At 51.6% G+C, this 26,233-nt stretch overlaps 2 protein-coding genes across 5 annotated transcripts in view; both read right to left on the bottom strand.

Annotated features, from left to right (window-relative positions):
* Window positions 1-20,231, bottom strand: part of Bcl2l11 (BCL2 like 11) — a 35,629-nt gene extending 15,398 nt beyond the window's left edge. The window contains exons 1-3 of one of the 4 annotated variants that reach the window (XM_046462812.2): window positions 19,976-20,231; window positions 17,321-17,457; window positions 17,063-17,152 (exon numbers count right to left, since the gene is read on the bottom strand). In XM_046462812.2, coding sequence (XP_046318768.1) covers window positions 17,063-17,152; window positions 17,321-17,444 — 214 coding nt within the window. In that variant the 5' untranslated portion in view covers window positions 17,445-17,457; window positions 19,976-20,231. Of the gene's footprint in view, window positions 1-17,062; window positions 17,458-18,306; window positions 18,442-19,975 lie in introns of those variants that run through there. The other 3 variants (XM_046462811.2, XM_046462813.2, XM_046462814.2) reach the window with 3 other exon arrangements.
* Window positions 20,232-22,534: 2,303 nt separating this feature from the next.
* The window catches only part of Acoxl (acyl-CoA oxidase like), a 326,620-nt gene continuing 322,921 nt past the window's right edge, over window positions 22,535-26,233 (bottom strand). The window contains 1 exon segment of the mRNA XM_046462815.2: window positions 22,535-23,517. Coding sequence (XP_046318771.1) covers window positions 23,317-23,517 — 201 coding nt within the window. The 3' untranslated portion in view covers window positions 22,535-23,316.

Raw genomic sequence — 26,233 nt, 5'->3', positions numbered from 1 at the left:
GGTCTTTTAACGCAAAGCAAAGCAACTTCCCTTTGACTTTCTGACCTGCAGACAGGCGACTCAGTTCTACCTAAACCCTAGGTGAGGTTCAGAGGCTGCAGGATCCCTGGCTGGCAACTCAAAGCACCAAAGAGCGCATGTGTGTCAGAAGTGCTTATCAAGCTGCACACCAGAGCAAATTAACCAAGCCTGGGGCCAACTATGGCTCCCCAGGGGCCAAACTCAACTTGATTATCTTAAAGATAAGTGCTGCTTTTTGGGAGAAAGAGATAAGCAAATGGCTTGTTTCTTCCACAGAAAGGAAATTTTAGTCCCTGTTCCTCAGCTCAAATAAACACAGATGTAAACAGATCCTGGTCTGGGTCTGGCGCTGAGACCCAGAGGGCAAGAGTAGCTGAGAGGCCCAGGGCTGGCGCTCTGTGAGATGTGTAGGGCATAGCCCCTGAAAATACTTCACAAAGGGTGAGAAATGATGGGGACACCCTGGTGCCCCTGATTTGAGTCTTCTAAGAGCATTTAAGAGCAGGAAAGTTGTATTAACCAAAGATGAAGGTTTACTCCAGGCTTAGCACAGTTTCTGGCAATACCTATGGTTTAGTAAGTGAGCCACCAAGCATACTGGGGTGTGATCTTAAAAAGGTTAGGTAGAAATTCACAACATAAATAACAATCTGTAGAGGGAACGTATCTGTCTGGGTTACTCTAACATAGCACCTATCATTTTTTTTAGTACTGTGGACTGAACCCGGGAGCAGCACTGGTAAGCACTCCGCCACTGAGCTGCATCCCTAATCCTTTTACTTTTTGAGACAGGCTGGTCTTGAGCTTGCAATCCTCCTGTCTCAGCCTCCTGAGTAGCTGGGATTACAGGTGTGGGCCACTGTGCTCAGCCACTACCTGATTTTTAAAGAACAGCTTTGGTTTTGTTTTTTGGTGGTGCCAGGGAGGAAACCCAGGGCCTTGAGAGCCTGAAGCAGTCTGCATTGAGAAGCAAATGTAGTTCTTATTTCTTGACTCTCTTAAATCTAAAATCACAATGGCCCACATCCTCTGGTGCCCAGATGACACGGTAGGAGCTGGAATTCCAAGCACACTTGAACTGCAATCAGAGTGTGTTCAAGGCTTCCTACTCCTCTACCTACGGTCCAAAAAATGGCCTTTTATCTGAAACTCAAGCTCTTAACGCTAAGTTGGAAGTTGCGTTTTTAACTCAGAAAGCAATTTTACCCGTACATACAAACTGCAAGGGGGAAATTCTGCTGAGGTGCGTTTTCACCCCAGAACAGGGAGTTTCTAAAAAAACACTTGGCTCCATAAACCTGGCACTGAGCCTTCAAAACAAAAACCACAACAAAATATCAAGTGCTTGTACCGTAAGCTCATCAGCCATAACCTGCAGCCCCAGTGCTGACCGAGAGCCCCAGCCTGAGCCCAGGGAACTTCCAGGCCCCGGTTCCCTTCCTCCTGAACTGTAACTACAGCTACCAACAAAATGCAAAGCGTGAGATTCAGGCAGCTCTGGCGAGAATGTCATGTCAACTGAATTTTCACCTAAATGAAAAATAATTTTTTCTGAAATCGTGAAAAGTCTGGTAGCATCATTTCCTATGGCAAAATAGCAGGAGGCAAAATCAATCCACTTTCCTACGCTGGCGGGGTGAGGGGTGGGGTGAGGGGCGGGGAGAGGAGGGGTGGGCGTTTCCAATGCCAAGGGCCTTGGTGACTCAAAGATGCACCGACTTGGTTAAAGTGTTCGGGTTCAGCCACAGAACTATTTTCCCAACTCATAACGTAATTTAAGATCTTAAAAGCTCAGCAATTGAAAAAATTAATATCGTGGTTAAGTGGTTGATAGTGAAATCAGGCTGGGGCTTTCGCAAAGGGCTTTCTGTAGCGCTGCCAACAAGGGCAGGAAAATAAAAAACAAGACCGTCAATTCATAACGAGCTCCACGTCAGTCATGCTAAGCCTCTGACATCTCCAGAAGGCCCAGCGGCTCCACCACAGGTACGAACAGCAGGTGTTCAAAGGAGCTGAAGTCACATCTGACACTCACTGCCACTCTTTTACCCAGTGTCCTGACTGTGAGGTGCCAAGTAATGACACCAAGGACCTGGGCGTGCAGGCCGGGCGTGCTCACAGGGGCAAAATCTGGAGCAGGGTTGGTGAAAGCCACCACTTAGGGTCCATCCCCTGCTGCTGGCGTTTCCAGTGCAGTGGACACCAAATAAAATTCAAAGGCAGGCACCCGCTGCACTGTCCGTGGTCAAGACTGGACTTTAGATTAACCGACATGCATTAAACTATGGATTAATATCCCACTCAGAACACAGACAGGATTTCTTTCTTTCTTCTTCTTCTTTTTTTTTTTTAGAGAGAAAGAGAGAGAGAAAGAGAATTTTAATATTTATTTTTTAGTTTTCGGGGGACACAACATCTTTTTGTTTGTATGTGGTGCTGAGGATCGAACCTGGGCTGCACGCATGCCAGGCGAGCATGCTACCGCTTGAGCCACATCCCCAGCCCCAGACAGGATTTCTTGATGTCCAGAGACTGGAACGTGGGACTTTGAAGAAACGGGCGTTTATTTTCAACAGAGAACACACTCGGCCAAACAGGCGTGCACTCTGCCTGGCACGTGGGCTGTGGGCTCGGCGTCCATCTCTACTGCCCAGGGAGATTCTGAGCAAACCACCATGGGCACAAAGGACCCTGAGAAAGACCATGACCCAAGGACACCCACCAGCTCTGTACACTTCCAAGAGACAGTCACAGCTGCTCAGGAGACACTGGCCATGCAGGTGACTCTGAAGCTCAATGTTCACTGGAGATAAAAATTCTGGAATGTTCATTCAACTCAACGGTTGGTTTACTGAAATACCTTCCTTGACTCAGTGCTAGCCACAGGTCACCAGAGGAGGGAAGCAAGCAGTCAGCCCATGAAGGTGGCCTGATCAAGCCTCTGGCTCTCCCATGGGCTGGCTGTCTTGTCCCCATTCCCTGCCAGCCACCAGAACCTCCTGTCTGAAATCTGCACCTCCCGGGCTCTCGGGACACACAGGCCAGAGCCGGTCCCTCCAGTCCCCACCCAGCCCACTCTGACTGTGGCAGTTCACTTCTTGATAGAGCCACCCCCTTCCCTCCAAGCCACGGGATGAAATCAAAGCTCCCAGAAATACAAACAGAGCTTATGCAGGACCAGAACCCAGCGTTCCCCCCATCTGCCCTCCCCTGGTGCACATCTATGGCAGACCTGGGCTGTCGCATGAATTCAAGACTCGGCCTTAAAAACAGATGCTAGGACAGAAGGCCACCAGTCCCGCAGCGCACCGGGCAGAGCCGGCGGTGTGTGCTCATCTCTGGCTGTGCAGCCCGGAGCCAGGAACCTGCTCCCACCAAGCCCAGCCTGACCGTGAGGAAGTGCCAGTCGCCTGGCTCTGAAGTGGGCGACCGGCATCCTGGGAGCTCCTCCCTCCCGCCCACAGCTGCTCCGTGGGCACCAGACTGGGGCGCTGTGCTTCCATTCACTCCTTATTCACACCAGAAGGCTGTCCACCTGAGCTGCCAACACACAAGCATGTTTACTAGAAGCTGAGGACATGCCAGGAGCATGCCCATATCTGTGGGCAATGCCTGTCTCCAAGGACATCCCTGACCAACCTATGAGGGCTGACCCAGCACCTGGCACCACCGGAAGCCCTGGATGGGCAGCCTCCACCACGGAGGCCTGGTCTCCCAGCCCTCATGCCCACTCACAGGGCCAGGTGCCTCTCCTCAGGGCTACAGTCAGCACTGAGAGGCAGGGCATGCACTACCACAGGGAACAGGAATGTCCCCTTCACCCCATGCCAGTCGTGACTCTGCCCCCAGGACACGCCGCAGCCCATAAGCCCTCTGATCGCCAGCCCCCTGCACGGCTGCCTCCACATGCCCCAAGAAAGCCCCTCTGTCACCATTCTGCCCCCCACCCCATGCACTCCACTAAGCACCGTCTTCAGCAGCACTAGGGGGATGACTTCCGGCACTGAGACTGGACAGGGCAGGACTTGGCATGCTGCTGCCCCTGGTTTCTCTGCACTCCCCCCAATCCCTGGACACTGGCTCACATCTACAGCCTGACAACACTCAATTAAGAGGGTGTGATCTTATTTGGAAAAGTGAAAATAACCTCCAGACTAAGGACAATTGAAGCTTGACCTGAACTTGCTTCAGTAAAGATGTGAGCCCCATGTCCCCTCTACTGACACAGCAGACAGTGCCCCCCTGGAAGATACAGGTCATCATATACTCCACCAGAAACACACCCATAAAGAAACGGCTTTGGAGACCCTTGGAAAGGAAATGTGACTCCACACGTTAGTTCACTTGAGGTGATTCCTGAGGCGCCACGTCCGTGAGAATCAGGAGTCAATACCTCCAGTGTGTGAATCGTTTCCAGCAAAAAATCAGATCCCGAGGGAGGAGGGAATGAGAATTTAAACTATAAGTGTAAAAATGTCTGACTCCAGAGGTAAGTGTGCCCTGTGGCACACTCACCTACAAAAATCTCACGCCGGCAGCAGCCAACAAGTGCCACCACCTCTTCTCCTAAATTCACGGCGATTCTAATGTGACTGTGTCTTCCTCTCAGGGACAGTGAAAACTGAGATGTGGGTCAAAAGCAGAAACAGAATTCTCAAAAGCCAGGCTTCACTGTCCACATGAGCCCGGGGAAAAGCTCATCACCCCAGACACAGGCCAGAATCTCTAATGGCCACATACAAAGAAGGACCCAATTCCACTTGGGTGAGCGGCCATCGATGACAACACGCTGCAAGGACAGTGCCATGAAAACCCTTCACAGATGGCAGCTGCCTCACCCTCCTGTGCCCTGCACGAACGCCCACCCTCACTCCAGATACCGCTGTTCAGGTCACAAAGATGCTGCCACTGTGTTTGGACGGTTAATGGCTTCAACAGTTGTCCACAAAACACGCGTCTGTCCCAGTGAACTGATGGCTCCCAGGATCCCCTTAATGAGCACCCCCAGGAAAGGTGACATCCCACCACCAGGAACACAGGTGAACACATGCACCTCAATGACAAGAAGAAATCTTCTGGGAACTAAATGAACACCTTGAAAGTGAGAAGGCGGCTTTGAGCAGGATCTGCGAGGTGTACAGAGCTGGCCGGCCAAGAGCAGCCGAGCCGCGGTGCCCCTGTACCAACCTGGCACAGCCTGAGTGACTACCTGCCTCCTGACCAGGCCAGCCCCAGGCCTGGTCTGCAAATCCCAGATGTTAGATAAATGACAGTTCCAAGTCCCCCTGCAGGCGACTTCTGTCACCAAAGGGAAAGAGCAGAAGAACCACCTTGGGCTCAGACATGAATGGAGATGTGCAGACCTTGGGCTCCATCCATTCAGGAGCCGCCTCCCTCCTGCTTCGCCCTGGGGCTGGACCTCCAGGCAGACACACAGCTGGCCAGCTCTGTGGCCTCTAGGGAAAGTGGATGGGCCAACCCTTCTTAGACACAGACAGGCCTGGAGTCGCGAGCCCCCTCCCCACCTGCCCCGACAGTCCTCAGACCACTAGGACAGTCGCCAACACCCTCCCATTTCAGGGAGGACTGGGTCCCCAGCTGGTCGAGGGACTTGCCCTGGGGTACTAACAGCACAAGGACTGAGACCACAGTCTGGCCACCTGCTAGAACCTTCCACCCAAAAACTTCCTGTCACACCACAGGCAGAAGAGAGCACAAAGGTAACCTGGTTCAAGAACTGCACCTCGCTGCCTTTGCAGAGAACACCATCCTAGGAGATGGATGAACACCCCAACTTCCACGCGGAAACAGGGTTACCCCCAACCCACCGTCCTTTTGCCAGACGTGGAACACCTATGAATACTTAAATACAGCATGAATTATGTGATTACGCAACAATCACATAATAACTACAGAATCAATAAATAACATTGGCTCCAGATTGTGGTTCCAACCTATTTTATGCACCTATGTCAATTTTATTGATATGTTTCCAGAATAGACACTGGGGACTTCATGGATGAAATATCATTTGGTTCTCTTTAAAGAGACACCCTGCACCCTGTGATGTGCCGACCTCTTTCTGAAGTCGGTGACTAGTTTAGCTGAATCTACGCTCAAGTCTAACGAAAACTAAGGTCTAAATGCTCAATGTATCAGATAGTTGTACCCAGAATTCGTTTTCAGACTTCTTTTTGTTTTCAAAAAACAGACAAATCAACAGGAAAAGAAACCTCCTTTTACTGCTTTTTTGCAGTGCTGAGGATTGAACCCAGGGTCTCGTGCACGGTAGGTAAGCACCTGGGTTTCCCCTCCAGACCAAGAAACCTACTGTGGTCCTCTCTCTTCCCGAGGCTCACCCCCACTACACACCTTCACATACCCAAGCTCCTGAGGAAAACAGGTCGCTTCCTTCTTCAAAAAAGTCCCAGATTACTCACTAAGTCTTTTACAAGTTGCTTACATTCAAATGTTTTCGGAATGGAAGGAGTCATGCTCCTGTCCCGGAATATGACACATTTGGGGAGAGAAAAACAAAGCCCCAGAGCAACTGAGAAGTTGAGAATCATCACACTAAACCTGCTTCGATTGACACTTTCTCTCTCCTGAATCGAGAGAGTGTCCCTTTTACTGCTTCGAAACCTCAGCTTCAAACCCATTTCCACTTCTAAGGAAAGGCAGCAAAGTCCGGATGGACCAAGCGTCAAGTGCCGTGCAGGGGCAGGGAACCAATGCCAACTGCCACAGGCCCAGGCCAAGGCAGGGTTCCAAGACTGGACGCAGCCTCAACCCAGTTCCCAGCTCCAGGCTGTTTCCTTGCTATGAATATAGTAAAATCCCCGCTCCCGAGCCTGCAGGCACGTGCTATCCACTGGCAGGTTGCCACAGTCTGGCTGGGCACAAAATCACGAGCCACTCAAGCAGGAACAAACTTTATTTTTGAAACTGCCGCCAATGCCCCGTATGCTCCCGGGAAGATTGCCGACCAACCCACGCGGAGTTCTCCAGGACCCCAACAGGAAGTCCCTCCTCCGGAATTCCCTCCTACCGCACTTCCCCAACCAATGGGAACTCTCCAGGAGTCCCGTAGCAGGCCAAGGTGGACAGCAGGAGTCCAATATCCATATGAATGCAGATCTTAACATAATCATATCATCTCAATGGCTTGCTGGCCTCACCTTTCAACCAAAAATGCCATGCATCATATTACTTGGCTGTGGCTCTTAGCAGCAGGTGGCATCTCCGAGTTCAGGTATGTGGGCCGGGCTCCTCGGGAGGCCAGCCACACCCCAGCTCCTGCCTCCGGACCAGGGCAGGGGCAGGAAGTGAGGCAGAAGCTCCGGGCCAGCAGCTCTTTCTCAGGACTTCCCTCCTATCCTGTCTCAGCAAACCAGACTCTACTCAGGAGCCACAGAGATCTGGCCCAGGGGACAGAGCCCAGAATGCCCCCTGCCCCCCGCACAAGGGCACCTACTCATTCCAAGGGAAGCCTTACACCGGGGAGGCCTGCCACCAGGTGGGTCCTGTCGACACTGACTGTGGCACATGGAAGAAAACAGTGACCAAGGAGAATCCGCTCGCTCATAAGTACTGCCAAAGGTCAAGTGAATGGTGACTAATGCTGTTGTTTTCTCACCAAAGGAATTTAACTATCCTGGGGAAAAGAGGGGACCTGTTTTAGAATTCTTATTCTGTCTAGGCACTGGACATAACCAACGAACAACCCAAGGCTCTTGATTTTGGACCAAAAAAAACAAAACAAAACAGAACTTTGGACGGCAGGGGAAGCAGTTCTCTCTGCCTCTCCACACGCGTGCATTTCTGAACTCCAGCTACTCTGCCACCTCTAATGGGCGTTCTCCTGCGGGGTCTCACTGACCGAACCCACGCAGAGCTGGGCAGCAGGCGTCTACTGGTGTCTCGTCACGCTCCCGAGGTTCTTCTCAGGTGATGTTTGGGTTCACCCACAGGTTAGGGGTGGGTTCAGACCTCCCACCCTCACCAGCCCCTTCCTAGAAGAGACTTTCCTTTCCCTGAGAGCAGAGGAGATGGATATGATAGCATTTCCAGATGAATTCACTTCCCTGTGAGTTCTCCATGCTCCTGACTTGACAGCCCCCCCCAGAGAACAGGAGAGAGCCCTACAGAATAGCCAGGTCTGTGACCTCGCTAAGCCTGGGAAAGCTCTCCAAGGACGCTGAAGACAGACTACAGTGCTGTCCACTAGCCCTTACGATGGGCGCCAAGGCCCTCGGCCCTCGCGTGAGGGGCGAGGAAAGAGGAGCCCAGACAGAATGACAGCCCCGCCAAGGGCCTGGGGAGGAGGGCAGACAGCCCCCTGGTCATCCAGGACCCCACTGAGAATCCAGGGAGAGCGTGGATCCCACCTGATGGGGGACGATCTGCTTTGCTAAAATAAAAAGGTAGACCCACAAAGAGTGAATGAGGGGAGCAGCTCTAGGGACAGGCCAAAGGCCTGATGTCACCTGCACGGAATCCTCACCAATACAAAGAAGGCAACGAGGACTGAGCATGCCCAGTGACGGGCGGGCAGCAGGCAAGCCAGGAACAGAGATCCAGGCCACAATGTCACCCACGGTTCACCCTGACTGTGCGCAGTCACCACGAGCCTGCAAGTGCCAGGCGCACAGGGACTCTGCTACCACCATACCAGGCTGCCCTCAACCACCGCGTCACCTTTCAAACTTAATGCGACGCCAGGAACATTTCCCTTGTGCCATTATTCTTCTCTGTACCATGAAAAGCACCAGACTGTCAGAAGGAGGAATCAGCCTCCCACCCGTCCGGTTAGGACCCTTGGTCTTCTGCGTGTCTAAGCAGTGCTGAAGACCCCTGCACACCTTTCTATTAGCATTTCTTCCTTCCTTCCTTCATTTCTGGTACTGGGGATGGATCCCAGGTGTGCTTAACCACTGAGCTCTACCCCAGCTCTTCAGATGTTTTACTCTGAGACAGGGTCTTGCTAAGTTGCTGAGGCTGGCCTCAAACTTGTGATCCTCCTAGAGCCTCAGCCTCCCAAATCACTGGGATTAAAGGCATGTGCCATTGCACTGGGGACAGTCAGCATTTTTTGAAAGAGAGTCTGAGGGTGTGTGGAAGGCAGAGGCCCCCAGGGTGGGCGGAGTTTTGGAGGACGCTGGCCTGTGCCAACAGTGATGGGACTTCCGGAGAGAAGTTAAAGCAGTCTGAGGGTCACAGCAAAGACCCTGGCTACTGACCAAGAACCACTGACCATGACAGGACAGTGACCAGGCCAGACAAGTCATCACCCAGGAAGGCCAGGAGGCCCAGGCTGGCCCAACAAGAGGAATGAAGAGGACTTAATTCTGGCATGGTAGGTGGTGACAGGATAGCAGGTGACCAGAAGCCCTGTGCCAGCACAGGCAGGATGACCACAGGCTGGGGTGGGCAAGGCCGGGCACTGGGCAAGGGCTGCAACCCTCCAGCTTCACAGTGGGTCAGGTGGCAAGGCATGGCTCTGCCCGGCCCACCAACAACCGTGGAAGACAAGGGTCCCAAGCCCACGGCCTCCCCCAGAGCCCAGGGCCTCCACTCCCCTGCAGAACTATGGGTTCTCTTAAGCGCAATCCCCCTAAGGACCCGTAAAACCAGACTCGGAGGGAGGTTTGAAAGCAGCAGAGCATGCCCAGCGGACTCACCCCAGTGTCCCACACAGCAGGTGACAACAGACACTGGTGATTATTGCTTTCTCCTGTTAAACGTCTCTCATGCCTACAGGGAGTGGAAACGAGGGGCGAAAGAGGTGACTTCTAAGGCCCTCAAGCCCCTGCAATACCTTTACGTTCTGCATGTCTGTGTCCCCCAAATCCAGAGGGTGAAGCCCAGCCCGAGGTGATGACACTAGAAGGTGGGCCTTCAGTGTGACGAGTGCCCCGACAGGAGACTCCAGAGACCCTCACCCTTTCCTTTCCATGTGGGGACACAGCCTGAAGGCTCCATTAGTGACCCAGGAAGAGGACCCGCACCAGAGCTCAAATCTACCCTCATCTAGGACTCCTGGCCTCCAGAACCGGGAGGAGTGCATTTGGTGGTTTATAAGCCACCCAGTCTGGAGTCGTCCACGGGGCCCTGAGTGGACCTGGCAAATGCAGCCATGAGCACTTAAAACCTACTGCCAAAGAGCTGGAGGAGCACCCCGGCCCCCAGGTCTCCCTCTGACCAGGCAAAGGCCTCCAGGTGGCACGTGAGGAGGTACAGGAAATCCACAGTGGGAAGGAGGCTGCGGGATGCTTGGACGGCCTGGGCCTCCTCACCTTCCACTCAGCCCCCACAGGCACAGAGGGAAACGCTCCCAGAAAAGCCTGTCACCCTCACCGAGGCCAGGGACCCCACCCAGCCCCTGCTGGGCAGGAGCAGCAAGGCAATCCTACTGCCCCGCCGGAGTAGCTGGTATGATAGTGTGGCCAGCTGTCCTCCATCCCCAGCCAGTGGACGCTGCAGTTCCCCTGCCAGGGTGGCAGCAGTAAGGGCAGACAAGCCAGCCTTCCACCCCCTCACCCCCGCCAAGTGGCAAGGAGCAAAGGGTAGCTGAGGTCAAGTCTGGCCTGCAGGAATGAGGAAGAGCGAGGCGGCCCCGCACCCGCTTTCCTCTCTGGCAGTCAGCAGAGGCTGGGGGAGCCCAGCTCACCACACCCACCTGGACATGAGGAAGCAATGCAAGTCAGCCCCGCTTCTGCCAGGAAAGCAGCCACAAAGCCAAGGAGGCTTCTGAACTTCCCCCTGACTTGGCAGAAGCAGGCAGAAACCTTAGAATTGAAATAGACGATTAAACATAATTCCAAAAACTCACTGGCCATTCTCACTAGTAGAATGGAAATGACTCTAGAATCCATGAACAGCGGGGCGAATCAATAGAATTTACTCAATCTGAACAGAGCAAAAACAGATTGAAAAGATATGAACACACAGTCCAGGGATCTGTGGGATCAATAAAAGTACTAACATCGCTATCAGAGTTCCAAGACAAAGGCAGGGAACAGAGAAATATTCAAAGATATAACAGCTGAAAACTTCCCAGTCGTGGCATAGAACCAAACACTGCAGACTGAAGAAGCTGAGCAACCCCCAGAGAGGTTACAATCCAAGGATGGCAAGGATGATAAAGCATTGGAAAGAAAAAAGACAGACCTTGAAAGCAGCCAGGCAGAAATGGCCCATAACTTATGGGAGGCCACCCGTTGGAAGGACAGCAGATCTCCAGGTAACACCAGAGACCAGCAGAAAGTGGCATGCCCTTCGGGTACTGAGAGGAAACTGCCAACTACAAACACCAAACAGCAGCGAAGGCACAGACAGCAAGCTCTGGTGGTGCTGAAAGGAGAGGCAGAGAGTCTACCACTACAACTGGGGACCTCAACATGGCGGTGCCACCACTCCCAACAGTCGGCAGAACCACTGCACAGGAACGAAGGACTGGGGAACCCAAGACATCAACCAGTGAGACCCGATGACACGGATCATGAGCCCACCTGGCAGATCTGAGGTTTCAAGCACCCAGGGAGCACCCCCCCAGGCAAACCACCCCCTCAGCTGAGAAACAAACCTCAACCCGTTGGTTTGAGAGACTGAAGTCGCGCAGCTCAAGTTCTCTGACCAGGATGGACTCAAATAAAACAGTAACAGAAAGATAACAGGACCTTCTCCACACACTTGGCAAGGAAGCAACACACTTCCAAGAGCCCGCAAAAGGGACATCTCACAGGAAGCAAAAACACAGCTCAGTGAAAGTGAAAACTCAATACACCAAACAAAACAGGCGGGACGTGGCTCAAGCACAAGTGAAGGAAATTTCCAGAAAAATGATCCCATCAGAACTGGAGGTCTCAAACACCACCCCAAGTCCCTGACGAGAAACCAGAAAAAAAAAAAAGATGGAAACAAGCAAAGAACCTGAAAATAGGAAAAGAGAAAAATCAATAGAACTAAAAGCTGATTGGAAAAAAAAAAAAAAATTAAGAAAGCGATAGACCTCTGAGATTGATAGAGATAAAAAGACATAAGTTACCTATACCATCAAAGAGACAAGATCCTGAATCCATTTAAAAGGGTAACAAGGGATACTACAAATACGTTTATACTCATAAACTCAACAACTTAGAAGAAATGCGCCTATTCCTCAAAACCCACATACTACCAAAACTCAAACCAAGTTGAAACAACCTGAACAACACTACAAACACGGAGAAATGAAATCTGTCACCTAAAAGTGCCCCCAAAGAAACCTCCCAGCCTAGATGATTCCATTAGATTCTACAAAACATTTAAAGAATTAATACTAACTAATCTCTCCAGGAAAACAGAAGAGAAGGGAACACTTTCTAAACTCACCGTTAAGGTTGACATGTCAAAACCCAGACAGACTTCGAACAACAAACCTCAAGAATCAAGGCACAAATATTTAACCCCACCCAAGTAGGATTTATCCCAGACACCACAAATCATTGTAATGCACCATTTCAATATGTTAAACATAAATAAAATCATACGGTCATATTAAATACTACAGAATATTTTATAAAATCTAACACACACTCCATTCACGATAAAAACTCTTTTTAACAATCTAGGAATAAAGGTAAAACTTCTTCATCTTTTAAGAATTCCCCCAAGAGTGGGAACAAGGGAAGCATGCTCATTCTTACCACTCCTATTCAACATAAGAAGTGGAAGTTCTAGCCAATGCAATAGAGCAAGAAAAAGAAAAATGTGCAAAGTGGGGGAAAAAACACAAACAAACCCCAAAACTGTCCCTATTTTCAGATTTTATGACTATATGCATAGATCAAGAAATCAACAAAGAAGCTTCTAGAATTAATGAGTTCAAACAAGGCTATAAAGGACAAAAATTACTCTCATTATAATATATTAAAGGTGAACATGTGGAAACTAAAATTAATATAACTGCTCCCAAGTAAATGAAATATTTAGGTATACATCTAAATAAATACAAGTTCTGTATACTGAAAACTGAAGGGCGATAATGGAGGAAATCTAAGAAGACCTAAAGTTGGTCTACTGTACTTGGAGAGACATACCTACCCAAGGATTGTAAGACTCCATGACAATTCTCCCTTACTCACCATATGATCCAGCAATCCCACCTCTGGGTACATATCCAGAAGAATTCAGAGCAGGATCCTGGTAAGATTTAGCATACCCATATTCAAGGGGGTACACTCCACAATAGCCAAGAGGCAGAAGTAACCCTAGTGTCTACTGGTGGATGAACCAACAGATAAACAAAATGTGGTGTGGTTTTGCACTGGAAATGTAGTACAGCCTTAAAAAGGAGGGACATACGTCACAGTGCAGATGTCATTATGCTAAGTACATTAAGTCAGTCACAGAAGGCTGACCACTTTGATTCCACCTACAAAAGTAGTCCAAATTACACATGGAAGGCTGAATGGATCTGCCCATGGCTGGCGGTGGGGGAAACAGGGATTTGTTTCATGGTAGAGTTTCAGGTTTAAAAGATGGAAAAGTACTGGAGACGGGCTGTATGGTGACATGAACGCTCTTAACACTACTGAACTGCACACTTCAAAACAGTTAAGATGGTAAATATTTTATGTTAGTTTTTTACTACCATAAAATTATATTTTATTTAACCTATGAATTCAAAATATTAATAGGTAGCCCATATGAAAATAATTGGCATTTTATATTCTTTTTTATGTAGCAAGTCTTCAAAATCCAGTGTGCAGTGATACCAACAGCACAGCCTGATTCTGACCAGTCCTAGGTCAAGAGCTCAACACACAGGCAGCTCCCCTCCTGGGCAGTGCTGAGCTAGACTGCACCTGTCACCCTACGGGGACAACTTTAGAGTTGGATCCTGGGAATTAACCATACATAGAGGGTGGGGAAGGGCATGTCCTTATCTTGCTACCTATATTTTAAAAAAATTCTTACTTGTCCTCAGTTAAAAACTCTATGGTAAGGCAGAGCGAGGTCAGGAGAGCGCACGGGCAAGGGCCTGGGTCCACTCCTTAGCATGGCAAAACCAAAACAAAGCAAAACTCCAAGGAAAGAGTAATAGGCTGAGCTCGGGTCCCTTTGAAAAAATCCTGGAATTCTCCTGTCAGGCTCTCACTTGGATCTGCAGGACATCATGCCTCCCACAGGAAGCTCTCAATCTAGAAGAGGGGTCAGATGATTACCAACTGCAAGAGGTAATGGGTAACACCCCACAGTATGCTGAGGGGTACAGAGGGTTCAGAAGACCATTAACTTCCACCTGAGAATTCTGACATACTAGAAACAAGTATAAAGTTTAAGACACTTTCTAACACAACATGGCGAAGCTATTGATAGCCAGACCACTCTAAAAGGCACGGGGGTGAACCCACAGGCATGGGTGACTTTTATGCAAACTATCAGTTACCCACTAAGAGAACATCTGTCAAGCTAATCCTCCCAGTGTACACATGAAGGCAAAAACTGAGCGAGAGTGTACAAACCATGTCTCCTCATGATAAAAATGTTCTTCCAACACGTCTTCAGAAAAATCAGAAAAATGGAGGAAAACATGAAGATGTTTTAGGAGGCACATCTAACTTCTATGAATCCCCCAGTAATCCTTCACTTTGTCATCAGATCAAAGATACAAGTTCAAAACTTCAAGACATAGACAGAAAACTACTTTGTGGCTGGAGGAGCCCTGGCTAAGCTGAACTTCTCTGCAATCTCACATTTGTTCCAGGGGCTCAAACCTATCATCAAGACCATTTTGTGAAAAACAGATATTTCAATAAAATTATCAAAAGGGTCACATCAATGGAGATGATAGAGCAAGGAATATTAAACATGGCCAGAAATATAAGAGAACCACATAACAGCACAGTGTTAAGTGGCCTTCATTCACGGAGCTGAGACTCTGAGGATGGCCAGAAGAAAGAGGCAGTTAGAGGCTATAAAAATTATCAATTTAATCTGTCAGTTTCATAAACTGACATCTGGCTAAGTCCTCTCCTCACACTAACTTATCCTCTCCCACAAATCTCCTAAAACTTAATGCTGAAAACTTACCTTGGCACATTAACTTTAAACAAATTCCTTACAACTTACCATTTACTCTGCCGCACTAAATTCTAAGCTCTCACACCAATCTACTAGAATGTAGTTCACAGTACAAAATAAAACCCTGGGATCCATTTCTTTACTTCACAGATAAAGCCACTAACTCTGCTTAATAATCTGGATTGTGATCTTTAACACTCAGTATTTGTCATCTGAAATAACAGTGCTTACATTATAATTAGCTTGCTAACAGTATTTGTCACCCCTGCCCCCCCTCCACCAGCAAAAGCATGCAATTCATGTCTGTCTTCACATTTAAAAAAATACACTCACTCATCCAGCTAACACTCTTCCTAGTTAATGAGGCAGGAGAAACTACTGCCATGCCTTAGCCACACCTGCAGACTCCGCTACAAAGGCCTGCAGTGTGAAACCATAACAGCTTCCAGAGGGTCCTTAAAATAAACAGGTTTTCAAACATCCAGGCTGCAAAGCCCTGGCAACTCCGTTAGAATGTTGTAGGTTCACATATGCACTGGAATATTTTGCAGGTAACAAGAGTTCCAAGTACCAGGAACTTCCTGAACTCAGGAGCAGAAGCACTGGCAGTGACTAAAGCAATAGCAACAATGAAACTTCCAGCTCCTTACATAATATAGTAACTGTGCCCCAGCATTTGGCGGATGTGCAGACAGCATACACAGGCTAGTGGAATTTTGTCATTTGTGCCAGGTGTGCCCTACCCCTAACAAGTGTCACTCCTCTGAGGTTCTTCCCATCTCTGTTACATGGGGACAGACCTGCCCAGAGCTGCAACATATTTATATTTACAAATACAAGGTGTGTCATTGTAGTCGAGAGTTTGATCCCATGACTTTTACTTAGCCTTTGGCATTGCAGGTACAACCTAATCTTGGTAGAATCTATATTAGATTTCCTAATCCATAACATTACCAATTCCTTTGTCTTATTTATGCAGAGCAAGCCAACGTGAACAAATGTCAAATCTAATTTTGGTGAATGATGATCAAGACAGGAACTTTTTCCGTTAGTGAAGAACAGCCAGTTGAACCAACCTAGACTCCTCCCTTCACCAGGGTGACTGGACATTCTCAGGCACAAACCAGAGGCTCCAGAGTCAAATCGAGCCTGCAGATGTTTCAAAATGGCTTATGCAATGTTTTAAAGAATGTGAGTTGTCAACGTTTAAATGTCAGAATATGAGGCTCAAAATCTGCATTCCAGGACTATGTTACAAAACTAGAATACCTGCTACTCTGAGACCACATGCCCTCAGGGCAACAATCAGGATGGGACTAGCACAAGTGGCAAGTGCTGTCCAACTTGCCACAGTTGCCCTCACTGATAGGACTCTCTGGGTGTTTATGTTTGCCACTCCTAGTTCAGACACTAACACTGCTCTGAATCCCTGACATAAAGTCTGATTCCCCAGCTCATTAGTACTATGTCCAAACTCTGAGTCACCAATCCAAGGGGAAATTTGCCCATAAAACAAACCACCTTCATGGTTCTATGTCAGCACTGCTATACAAACTAGTTCAATTTCCCCACATGTCATTTTTGAAAATGTTTGACTTGCAAATCTTTCTTTACTTTCAGTTATGTTATTAAGCTGTTTGAAAAGGGACACCAGGCAGAATGTCATTAACAGGTAAAACCCAGTGGTTCAAATACCATGCCAGGGTTATGTGCTTTAGCAGAAATTCAAGCTTTACAGCCCCGAAGGCTCATGCCTGGACTTCACTCATGCCACAGACTTCATGAATTAAAAAAAAAAAAAAAAAAAAAAAAAACCCACGCTGGCTTGATATTTGACTTTATACATCCTCTGTGCCCATGAAAATACAGATTAAACCAGTTGAAGGGCCCTAAAAGGGGACTTTCAATGATACACACAGCTTTGAAACAGATATTCCAACAACCACACACCACTGCCCCTTACCCGGGCATTGCTTACCCATTGCACTCAGATAATGGTTGAAGGCCTGGCAAGGAGGACTTGGGGTTTGTGTTGATTTGTCACAACTCATGGGTGCTGGGCTCCTGTCTGTGTCAAAAGAGAAATACCCACTGGAGGATCGAGACAGCAGGGAAGATCTTCTCACAAAGATGAAAAGCGGGGATCTGGTAGCAAAAGGGCCAGGGCTGGCCGGTGGGGCCAGCGGGCCCTGTGGGCTGCCTTGGGGGCAGCGGTCCCCTTCGCCTTCGGGATTACCTTGAGGCTCTGTCTGAAGGGAGGTAGGGGCCCCCGGCCTGAGCTGGGGAGGCCTCTCTGCAGGCTGCAATTGTCCACCTTCTCTGTCACACTCAGAACTTACATCGGAAGGTTGCTTTGCCATTTGGTCTTTTTTTCTGCAAGAAAGAGAAAAACTAAGATGATCTTCAGCAAGATAATGATTATAATAAATAAATAATAAAATAATCTTGCTTACACCTATTCATCAAAAATGTTTGAGTCTCCAATACTTTAAAACTAAATTGTTTACTTTTCTGAAAGTCTCCCCACCCCCCCAAATGCACCTAACATAACAAAGGTGTGCAGATCTTTCTCTCAGGGGCGTGACTAAACTTCATACCACCAAACTAAACAGTTGTTACTACAATGTCAACTACTGGTGGAGCTGGTGCTCTTACACACATTATACACACACAAGTTTCAAGAGAAGCGGCTCCTTTGAAGCCTACTCGCATGTGCTTCTTGCTCTGGACAGACTTGCATCAAGTCGGAAGCTCCCAGCGGGCTCTGACTTCCCGGGACCCGACTCGGTGCTGGAGCACAGGAGCGGGCGCAGATGCAGTGATTACAGGCGGCTGGCCGCATTCCCTGCTCCGGCCCCATTGTTTGCCGAAAATGCTGAGGGCAGCAAGTCTGGGGAAGGTTTGGCAGCGGCCGTCAGTCGTAGTAAGTGCGTCACAATAGAGTTTGTAACTCAGAGCGCGGATCGGCCGGGCTCTGTTGCTCTCCACCTCAGTCCCTCTAGCTCCTGGCCCCGTGTGCCACACCAAACCGGACAGAACTCCTCTTGGGTGCAGCCGTATTGTTAAGTGCACCTTCCCAAATGGGGGGCTCCCCAGGGCCGTCCCAGGCACCCCCAGCGAAGTCCACAATTTCAACTAACTCCGCACGCTCGGCGACTCTGGGCGCGCGGATCCCTCCACCCCAGAGACCCTCCCCTCCGAAGGCAAGCACACCGAACTCACGTCCGCCCCTTACCTTCTGTGCGTAGCGTCCCGGCCCGCGCCCCGCGGCGGCCGACCCGCGCCCTGCGCCGACCCGGCGCCCCCAGACCGTCACCACCGAGGCACCGCAGGACACAAAGCCCCGCGCTCGGGTTCGGAGCCCCCCAGGCCGCACAGAGCCCACGCTTGCCCGCCCGCCCGCCGCCTCGCTCCGCCAGGCAGCCCAGGGCTTCGCGCGCCGCGCCTCTGGCCCGCGCTGCCCCGGCCGCCGCAGCTGAGAACATCCTCCGCCTCCGCCCGCTCCTCCCCTCGCGCACTGCGCCCGCCGCGGCTTGCACCGCCGGCCTCCCCGCGCCGCTGGCGCCGGTGCCCGCGCTCCCCATTGGCCCGCGCACGGTCGCTCCGCGCCGCAGCCAATGGGCGGCGGGGGCGGGGGCGGCGCCTACAGGTCCGGCCGCCAAAGGCTAGGCGATTGTTGACAAACTCGCCTCCGAGCGCTGCTCGGGCGGCCGCGGCGGCAGCCCGGCAGCTCCGACACCCAGCCCCGCCCGACCCCGACACCGCGCGCGCCTCCGAAGTTCCGCTGCTCCGGGCAGCCGGGCACCTGGAGACAAAGCGAGATCTGCGCTCTCACGGGACCCGCTCGGCCGTCCTCATACCGCAGTTCCTGCCACCCGTTCTCGTTCTTGCCAATCAGGGCGAGAGCCCCACGGCCTCAACTGCCCGGGCTGCAGCACCCATCCAACTCCAGCAACTTCCTCACCTGTCTCCCTGTGCGCCGCGGATTCGCACCAAATCTGAACGACCACCATCCCAGGCCACGAGCGTGCACATCCACACCCCAATCCTCGGCGTCCGAAGAGCCCTCCACCAGCAACTCCAGAGCCCCAGGGTAAACAGGCCACCTAGGGCACGGCGCCGCCAGCCTGCACCGCCAATGGACTGGGGTGGCATAGGGCGCACGGGAGCCTCCAGGACAACCAAGCTCTATGGGCCGAGCAAGTTCTGCGGGCCGGGGCTCGTCCCCGCTGTGGCGCTGGCGGTCGACGGAGGCCCTAGGTCTCTTGCTGCCAGTGGATCGCGCGCTGGCACTGTCCGCAGGGTGCCCGCAGACCGAGCAGGGCCCCTAGGCACTTTAAACAGGGCAAAACTCTAGCTTGAATAAGTTTAAGGAAAATCCCAGGCTCATTATTTAAATCACCACTGCAGTTCCGCAAACTCTCCCCAAGAGTCCGTGCGCCCAAGAACCAGTACGCCAAACCCTCTGGAACAGAGTGGTCACTCACTACTCCAGGCCGCGGGAGCCAGCGGCGAGACTTCCCGGCATGGGTGCTCGGCCCGGTGCCGCGGAGCGGGTACTCCAGCTCCCCGGCCGGCGGCAAGAGCACGCTCTCTTCCAACCTGGCCTGCGACGCTGCACAACCCCCGCGCGCTGCATCCCGATCCGAATCCTACTTCAGCTAAGTGCCCGAAGCTTCAGCGCCGACGACCCTTCCCCAGAATGCCCCAGCCTGGGAAGGAACCCGACCCACACCAATCGCCGCCTCCCGCCAGGCGACTAGCGGAACGAATGGGAGCGTCTCTGCCCGCACGTGCGCGGAAAGCTAGCACTACAGGGAGCCATACGGGCTCCAACGCCTCTGTTTTCCATCCGTCCCCGGCCCGCTTCTTGAGACTCGTAGGTATTTACCTTGCGTTTCTCAGTCCGAGAATCAGAGTCAGACATTGGGGGGGACAAGAGCCAAGGAAGGGCGCCGAGGTGGTAGAGACGGGAAACGGCACGAACCTAGCTGCCCGAGGCGGTTCTGACCGCAATGGGGCAGGGCTCACAGGCTGGCTGCAGGAATCCCGCCGCCGCGGTGTTGGCGCGCGGACGCAGCCGCGATACTACCAGCTAGAAACCCAGCGGCTGCGCGGAGCGAAGTGAAACCTGCGCGGCCCTGCAGCCCTGCTCAGACTGGCGGCCCCACGCCCGCGCCAATCACCGCGGGCCCCGCCCCCGCTAGGTCCCGCCCCGGCGGGGGGCTGTCAAGTCCCGCCTCCGCAGCTCCCGGGCCGCTGGCGCGTGCAGGCCGGGGCAGGTAGAGGCGGGGGTGGCCGGGCCGGGTTCCCTGCCGCGCGCGCCGCCAGCCCTGGCGTGTTTACCAGAGTGACTCGGCCTGCTAACGCTGCATGCGCGCCCATCCCCCACTCCGAAGTCTACACTCCCCCCCACCCAGTGTCCGCTGTGGCTAGCGCGCAGAACAGAGGGGGCGCTCGGGGCACGGTCCGAGCCCAGCCTGGCTACAGCCGCCAGTGAAAGCCTCTGGAGGCGCCCCTGCCCCTTACTGTGCAGTTTCTCCACCGCTCCGGCCAGCTTGGTGACAGGATTGGTCCTTGAAAACTCGCGGATGCGAGGCTGGACGCTGGGTCTTTGAGCTCTTCCTTCTCCAAGAATCTGGGCCTTCGGGGGGGGGGGGCAAATCCACAAGATGTTCACCTCTCTCGCCCTGCCTTGCGCGGGACTCTTAGGGGACCTCCTGTCACCCCACAGCCGCTACCCAGCGTTTGTGGGGCGCTCAATCTCCTAAAGAGACAGAGCCCATGGTGGGAAAGAGAGTTGAGAAAAGGGCAAGGAGCGATCCCAGGAGGAGCATTCTCCGCAGCCTGGGTGCGAGGGTACGCAGAGTAAATCAAATAGGGAAATGAAAAAAGAAACAAACAAACCAAAAAAAACCTCAAATAATTTTAAGAAAATAAAGGGGCATAAAGAAGAGTCTCTGCCTCTAGACGAGAAAAGGTGGTGCTTGCGCTCTGTTGGGACCCCCGAAATTTGCTGGGGGAGAGACCTGCCAGAACCATTCCTCAGCGGGCTAAAGCTGGCTCAGGCGGAACAGCGAAGTTCTGGCCTCACTGAAAGAGCCGCATAGGTGTCGCAATACCCCCGAACCTCCTCCTTTCGCGTCCCCATCCTCCTCCTCCTCGAAGTCCGTGGCCCCAACTCTTCCCTTTCCCAGGAGACCAAACTCCATCTCCCATTGCTCCTCTGGGTCTGCACCCCTGCCCACCCTCGCGGCTGGTGACCAGGGCCTTCCTGCCCGCTCCCCAACCCGAGGCTTCGAGGCAACCGCGACGGGGTAGTGGGAGGTCGGTCCGGAAATGGAACATTCTGCAGGCTGCTAGGTGGGGATTGAGAAAACTCCATGTAGGGACCTCTCTAATCCGCAACCCCGCGGACCGAGAGAAGGAGCCTCCTCCCGCTTAGAGGAGCAAGTGAGGAGGCCTTGTCTTGCCATCGGGCCATCTTGGTCCTTTTTATGTTCAGAAGCAGATCTAACGTCAGCGTGACACAGCACAGTCTCAGGTTAAAGTCTCCTTCTCTGGTGAGTCCTGGGCTAGGTAAAGGAAGCCACGGGTTCCCAGAGGGTCTGGAGGGCGCGCGCCAAGTCCCGCCCGGGGATTTCGCTACAAGAGGGAAATGGCAAGGGCGTGGACGCAGCGAGGTAGACTCCTAGGCCGAGGTCTGTGCTGACCCGGGCTAGGAATTCCCGCCCGCGGCTGTTGGTAGCTGCCGGAGCCGCCTGCGGCTCGGCCACTCCTTGTCCTACCCAGGGGGAGAGCAAAGGAACCAGCTCCTCTAGCCGAGAGCCCCAAACACGCCACACCCCGGCGTGCTCGGCGCTCCTGGCGGTGCCGGGCCACGTAGACCCGGCCGGAAAAGAACCTCGCAGCAAAAGAACCTTATGTAGCTCCACCATCCCTGTGTTGCCCGTTCGTATGACCCCGTGAACAACTGTAAAAAAACAAGATTTCTGGGAAAGCAACCGGCTAAGCACCCATACTTGGGGCGCAACAAGGAAGCCGGCCTGGAGGCGGAGGTTCCTGCTTTGCACGCGACCCAGACTGTGCTGGGCGGCTTGGATCAGGTCCCCCGCCTCAGGTGACCGCGAGCCTTTAGGGCCTTCTTGTGTTGGGTAGGGAGGTCCTCCCGGAACTGGGCTTGAGCCCAGAGAAGGGCGGCGTGGACAGGGCGGGTGGGTATTAGATTACCCGTCCTGGACGTAGCTCTCGCTGCCACTGGCGGGGCAGTGTGCCTGTCGCTGTCATGAGAAGTGGAAGGAGAGACGAGAGAAGATGAGTTGGATTGAGAGAAAGAAGAATGAAGTCGTGCAACTGGGATTTGAGAAATGAGAAATCCACGGACCGCAGGCGCCGCCTGTGTGGTCTCCCAAGTTCCGAAACCAATTTATTGCGATGTATTCCCCAGACCCCCTCCCCCGACCTCACCAAGCCGCGGAGGCGCCTTCCCAGCACCCAGGTTCTTTATTAAACTTTGTGTCTGTGCTCTTCTAAAGAACAGATTACAGTTTCAAGTGGCAAAAATGTTTTCCGCGCGTTGTCTTGCGGTCCGGAAACCGCCCGCCTGGGAGGACCAGCCCAAGTTCTGACTTTGCTCAGAGCACAACTCCAGGCTCAGCTCCCCTCCCCCCGCCGGTGCGTTTCCTCACCGAGCCCCAAAGGTCTGATTCACTGGAAAAGCCTCAGTGGCTGGCTAAACCTTTGCCCGCGCCCGGAGTGGATGGGGCTTTTTTTCTTTTTCTTGTTTCCTTTCGCCTGAGGGTATTTGATTTTTATGTTTTGATTTTTTTTTTTTCACCCAGAACCAGAGTTTTTCGAAATCACTGGGAATCTGACTCACCGCTGACAGCAGATCTTTGGCGGCACCCGTCTGTGGGGGTGCGCTCGTGGGGGAGCCCACCCTGATTGTCTCGGGGGATCCGGCGCCAAAGCTAGACGAGGTCGCGGCCGGGCCAGGCGGGGTTACAGGAAAAAGACCAAGTGTTTTAGTTCCCTGGCGGCCGTCTAGGCTCGCTCTGCCCAACAGCCAACCGCGCGCCTCCGAAGCCTCGGCTGGACCTCTGCTCCGCCACCAAAATCCCCGCGGGCGGCGGCCGCGCACGTGCCAGCCCGGCCTCTGCCCCAGCTTCGGGCACCCATGAAGGGAGTTTGGGGGCAGCTGCGGACTGGCCGCTACACTTCCGTCCACGCGGGTTACAGCTTGGCTCCCAGCTTGGGCCGCTGGGACCGCTCCCCTTCCCCAGCCAGCGGCAGAATCCGCGCAGGGTAGAAGGCCCAGGCGGCGTGCGGGCTGGGGATCCCGGCGATTGGTGCGTGGAGGCTGGTGTGTGGAATGTTGAAGGCAGAAATCACCCTCAGGGCATCATCCTTCACCGAGTCACACAAATCCAGCAACTGCAAAACATGACACATAGGGGACAGGTCAGATGTTGACGCACTCACAACGACCTAGTGCCAGCAACTTTCCGCGCACCCCAAAGCACCCGCGCCCTCATCGACTATGGACACCAATTTCCCTTAAGAGTCTAGAGACCGAGGAGGGTACAAACAGTTGGTCGGAAAGAAAACCCTCGGAAGCCTTTTTTTTAGCCAAAAATCTTAACTTTCTGACACCTAGTCCTGCGGAAGCCTAGGGTTTTTCCGTAGGGGACGGGAACAGGTCTAACTCCGAATTAGCTGGGGAACAGCAGTCTCAGAACTGACGTCCTCCTCTCCTTCCTTCTTTTCTCTTTCCTTCTCTCCCCACCCTTCCCCTCCCTTTCCCTCCTCTCCACCTCTGGAGTGCCTGGGGTGCCACCATCTGGCGCGCAGAGGCAACTGAACAAGAAGAACCTCCAAACAGGTGAACCAGTACAGACTTGCCCCAATCTTCCCAGACTAGCGCCTCCAGTCCCCGGCTGGACGGAGAGAGGCTTCCTGAAACTCAGCGCGATGTTGGACCAAAGCTAATTATTGGCATGTTTGCACCGTTCACCTTCCCAAACCGACCTGCAGTTACCCAAACACCAAGGAACCCCACGGACACCCTCGGTGTTTTTGACAGTCACTGGAGGCCTGGAGGAAACGTCCCTGGCAGAAGGGAGGAGGGAAAGATGGAGGCCAGTTATTTGGAGAAGCTGCCCTGGGTGGATTTTTATTTCATTTTCCATTCTTCAGGTGCCAGCACATTTTTTTTTTTTTTCATTCCAGAAGGGGAGGGAGAAACAAGCCTCCATTTTTCAAGTTTCCAGCCAGTCCTAAATTTCTTTCATTCCCCAAATCTCAGTAAACTCCCCGGTATCCTGGCTTATTCTTTGGTTTAAAAAACATCACTTAACATGAGCTCCCCCTCCCCCTGCAAGTAGCAGTCATCTCTCAGCTAATGTTGTTAAGACCACAGTTTCTTTTTGTAGTTGTCCAAAATGCCATTTCAGGAGTTCAAAGAAAAAACAGAGCCCAGAAAATGGGGGTGGGGGACAGAGAGTCTGGGTGGGGTGGGGAAGAGCATGGGTGGTTAATGTCCAAATGTGCATCTTCCCTGCAAATGTGCTCTATGACATCAATAATTTCTAATGAAAACCTTCATTCTCCAACCTTGTGGTTAAGCATCATCAAATCAGTACTGAAAAGACTTTGATCATATTTGCAAGATGCGCTGAGATGAACTTTCCCTGACCAAGATTTCAAAGTTTGTAATTAATACTCTTGACAAATCCCTGACTAATCTGTCAACTCTCGGTGTCTCTAACCACACAGTTTAAAACCATGAGATGCTGTATGTAGCCCCCGAACTATCCACAAATTGCCACATAACTGTTCAAGATAATGATCCCTTTGGGTTAGCATGACGCAATTCCACCAGCTTTTGTCCTATGTTCACCAATGGGAGACATTCAGTTTGATGAAAGGTTTTGTGGAAGAGAATACAGATTTCGTTTATCTACTGCTAAATACAGAATTAAGGGTCAGATGTAGAAATTATAGAAGGCAGATTTCTATTCAATATAAGAAAAACTTGTTAATTTTTTTTAAAAAAATGTATGTATGTATGTATTTTTGTGGTGCTGAGGATCAAACCCAGGGCCTCGCCCACACTAGGCAAGCACCCCCCGCCCCGCCCCAATGAGTAGAGCCTAGGAAAACTTTTTAAAATAGAAAATTAAACAGGAACCCAATGGCTGGCAAAGAAAAGAGTTCCTTTACTCATAAGTGTTCAGAGGTGACCCTGCTAATGACATCCTAGGGAAGGACAGTGAACTGGTTGGAGAGACTAGATGTTGACTGTCAAGATTCCTTCTGAATTGAAAGTTCTGGGGGGTCTAAATTAATCCTCCTTCTCACTTTCTTCATGCTTCATGAACTTCAACAGGACCCTGGAAGCCATTCAAGATCAGATGTAAGGATCAGGCCTTGGGTGGTTGGTTGACTGGTTCCAGGTGTTCGCGCCCTCTGTCTCTGCCTGCCAGATGCGGATCATCACCATCATCATTTCATCCATAAAGTACGTAATGGAGTCATCTGTGTCAGGGGCCAAGCTGGGCCTGGAGGGCTTGGGGTCCACACTGCAGGCACAGTGTCTCCTGCATCATGAATCTTGTTGCAAAATTCTATAGACTTTAAAAAAAATATGGTCACCTTAATGCAAAATACTCCTGAATAGCTAATATAGTATTGATTATTGCATTTACAGTATTTTTTTTTTACTACCATGGAGTATTTTTATTTAGGCCTAAGCAATCTATGATTAAGTATAGTTTATTACCAAACATATCCTTTTATATTATAAACACAAAAATAGCACATATTGTAGGGGTCTCCCTGACCTGCCAATTTATGACCCTTTTATATTGGAGAAAGTATTCTAAATTTTACAAAGAAAATTCACCAGCTTTTGGGAAAACATACACACACACAAATGAAGAAGTGCTCTTTAAAAACCAACAAACAAAACACAAACAAGTTATCGTTTTTTTCAGAAAAATTTTCAAAGGGCAGAACCCAAAGGTGAGTATTGCCCCACAAATGATGAGATCGTGAGATCTATTGGGGTGGGCAGGGGAGAGCCAGCAAGTGGAATTTGAGAAGATCTACTTTAAAGAAGTGGAAGTTCTCAAGAGCCCTCCAGGGACTG

Source organism: Marmota monax, unplaced genomic scaffold (genome assembly GCF_021218885.2).
Source record: "Marmota monax isolate L192 unplaced genomic scaffold, Marmota_monax_Labrador192_F-V1.1 WCK01_AAM20220418_F8-fsc00245, whole genome shotgun sequence".
NCBI lineage: Eukaryota > Metazoa > Chordata > Mammalia > Rodentia > Sciuridae > Marmota > Marmota monax.
Note: the sequence above shows the minus strand (reverse complement) of the source record. Positions and strands in the feature narration are given on the sequence as shown.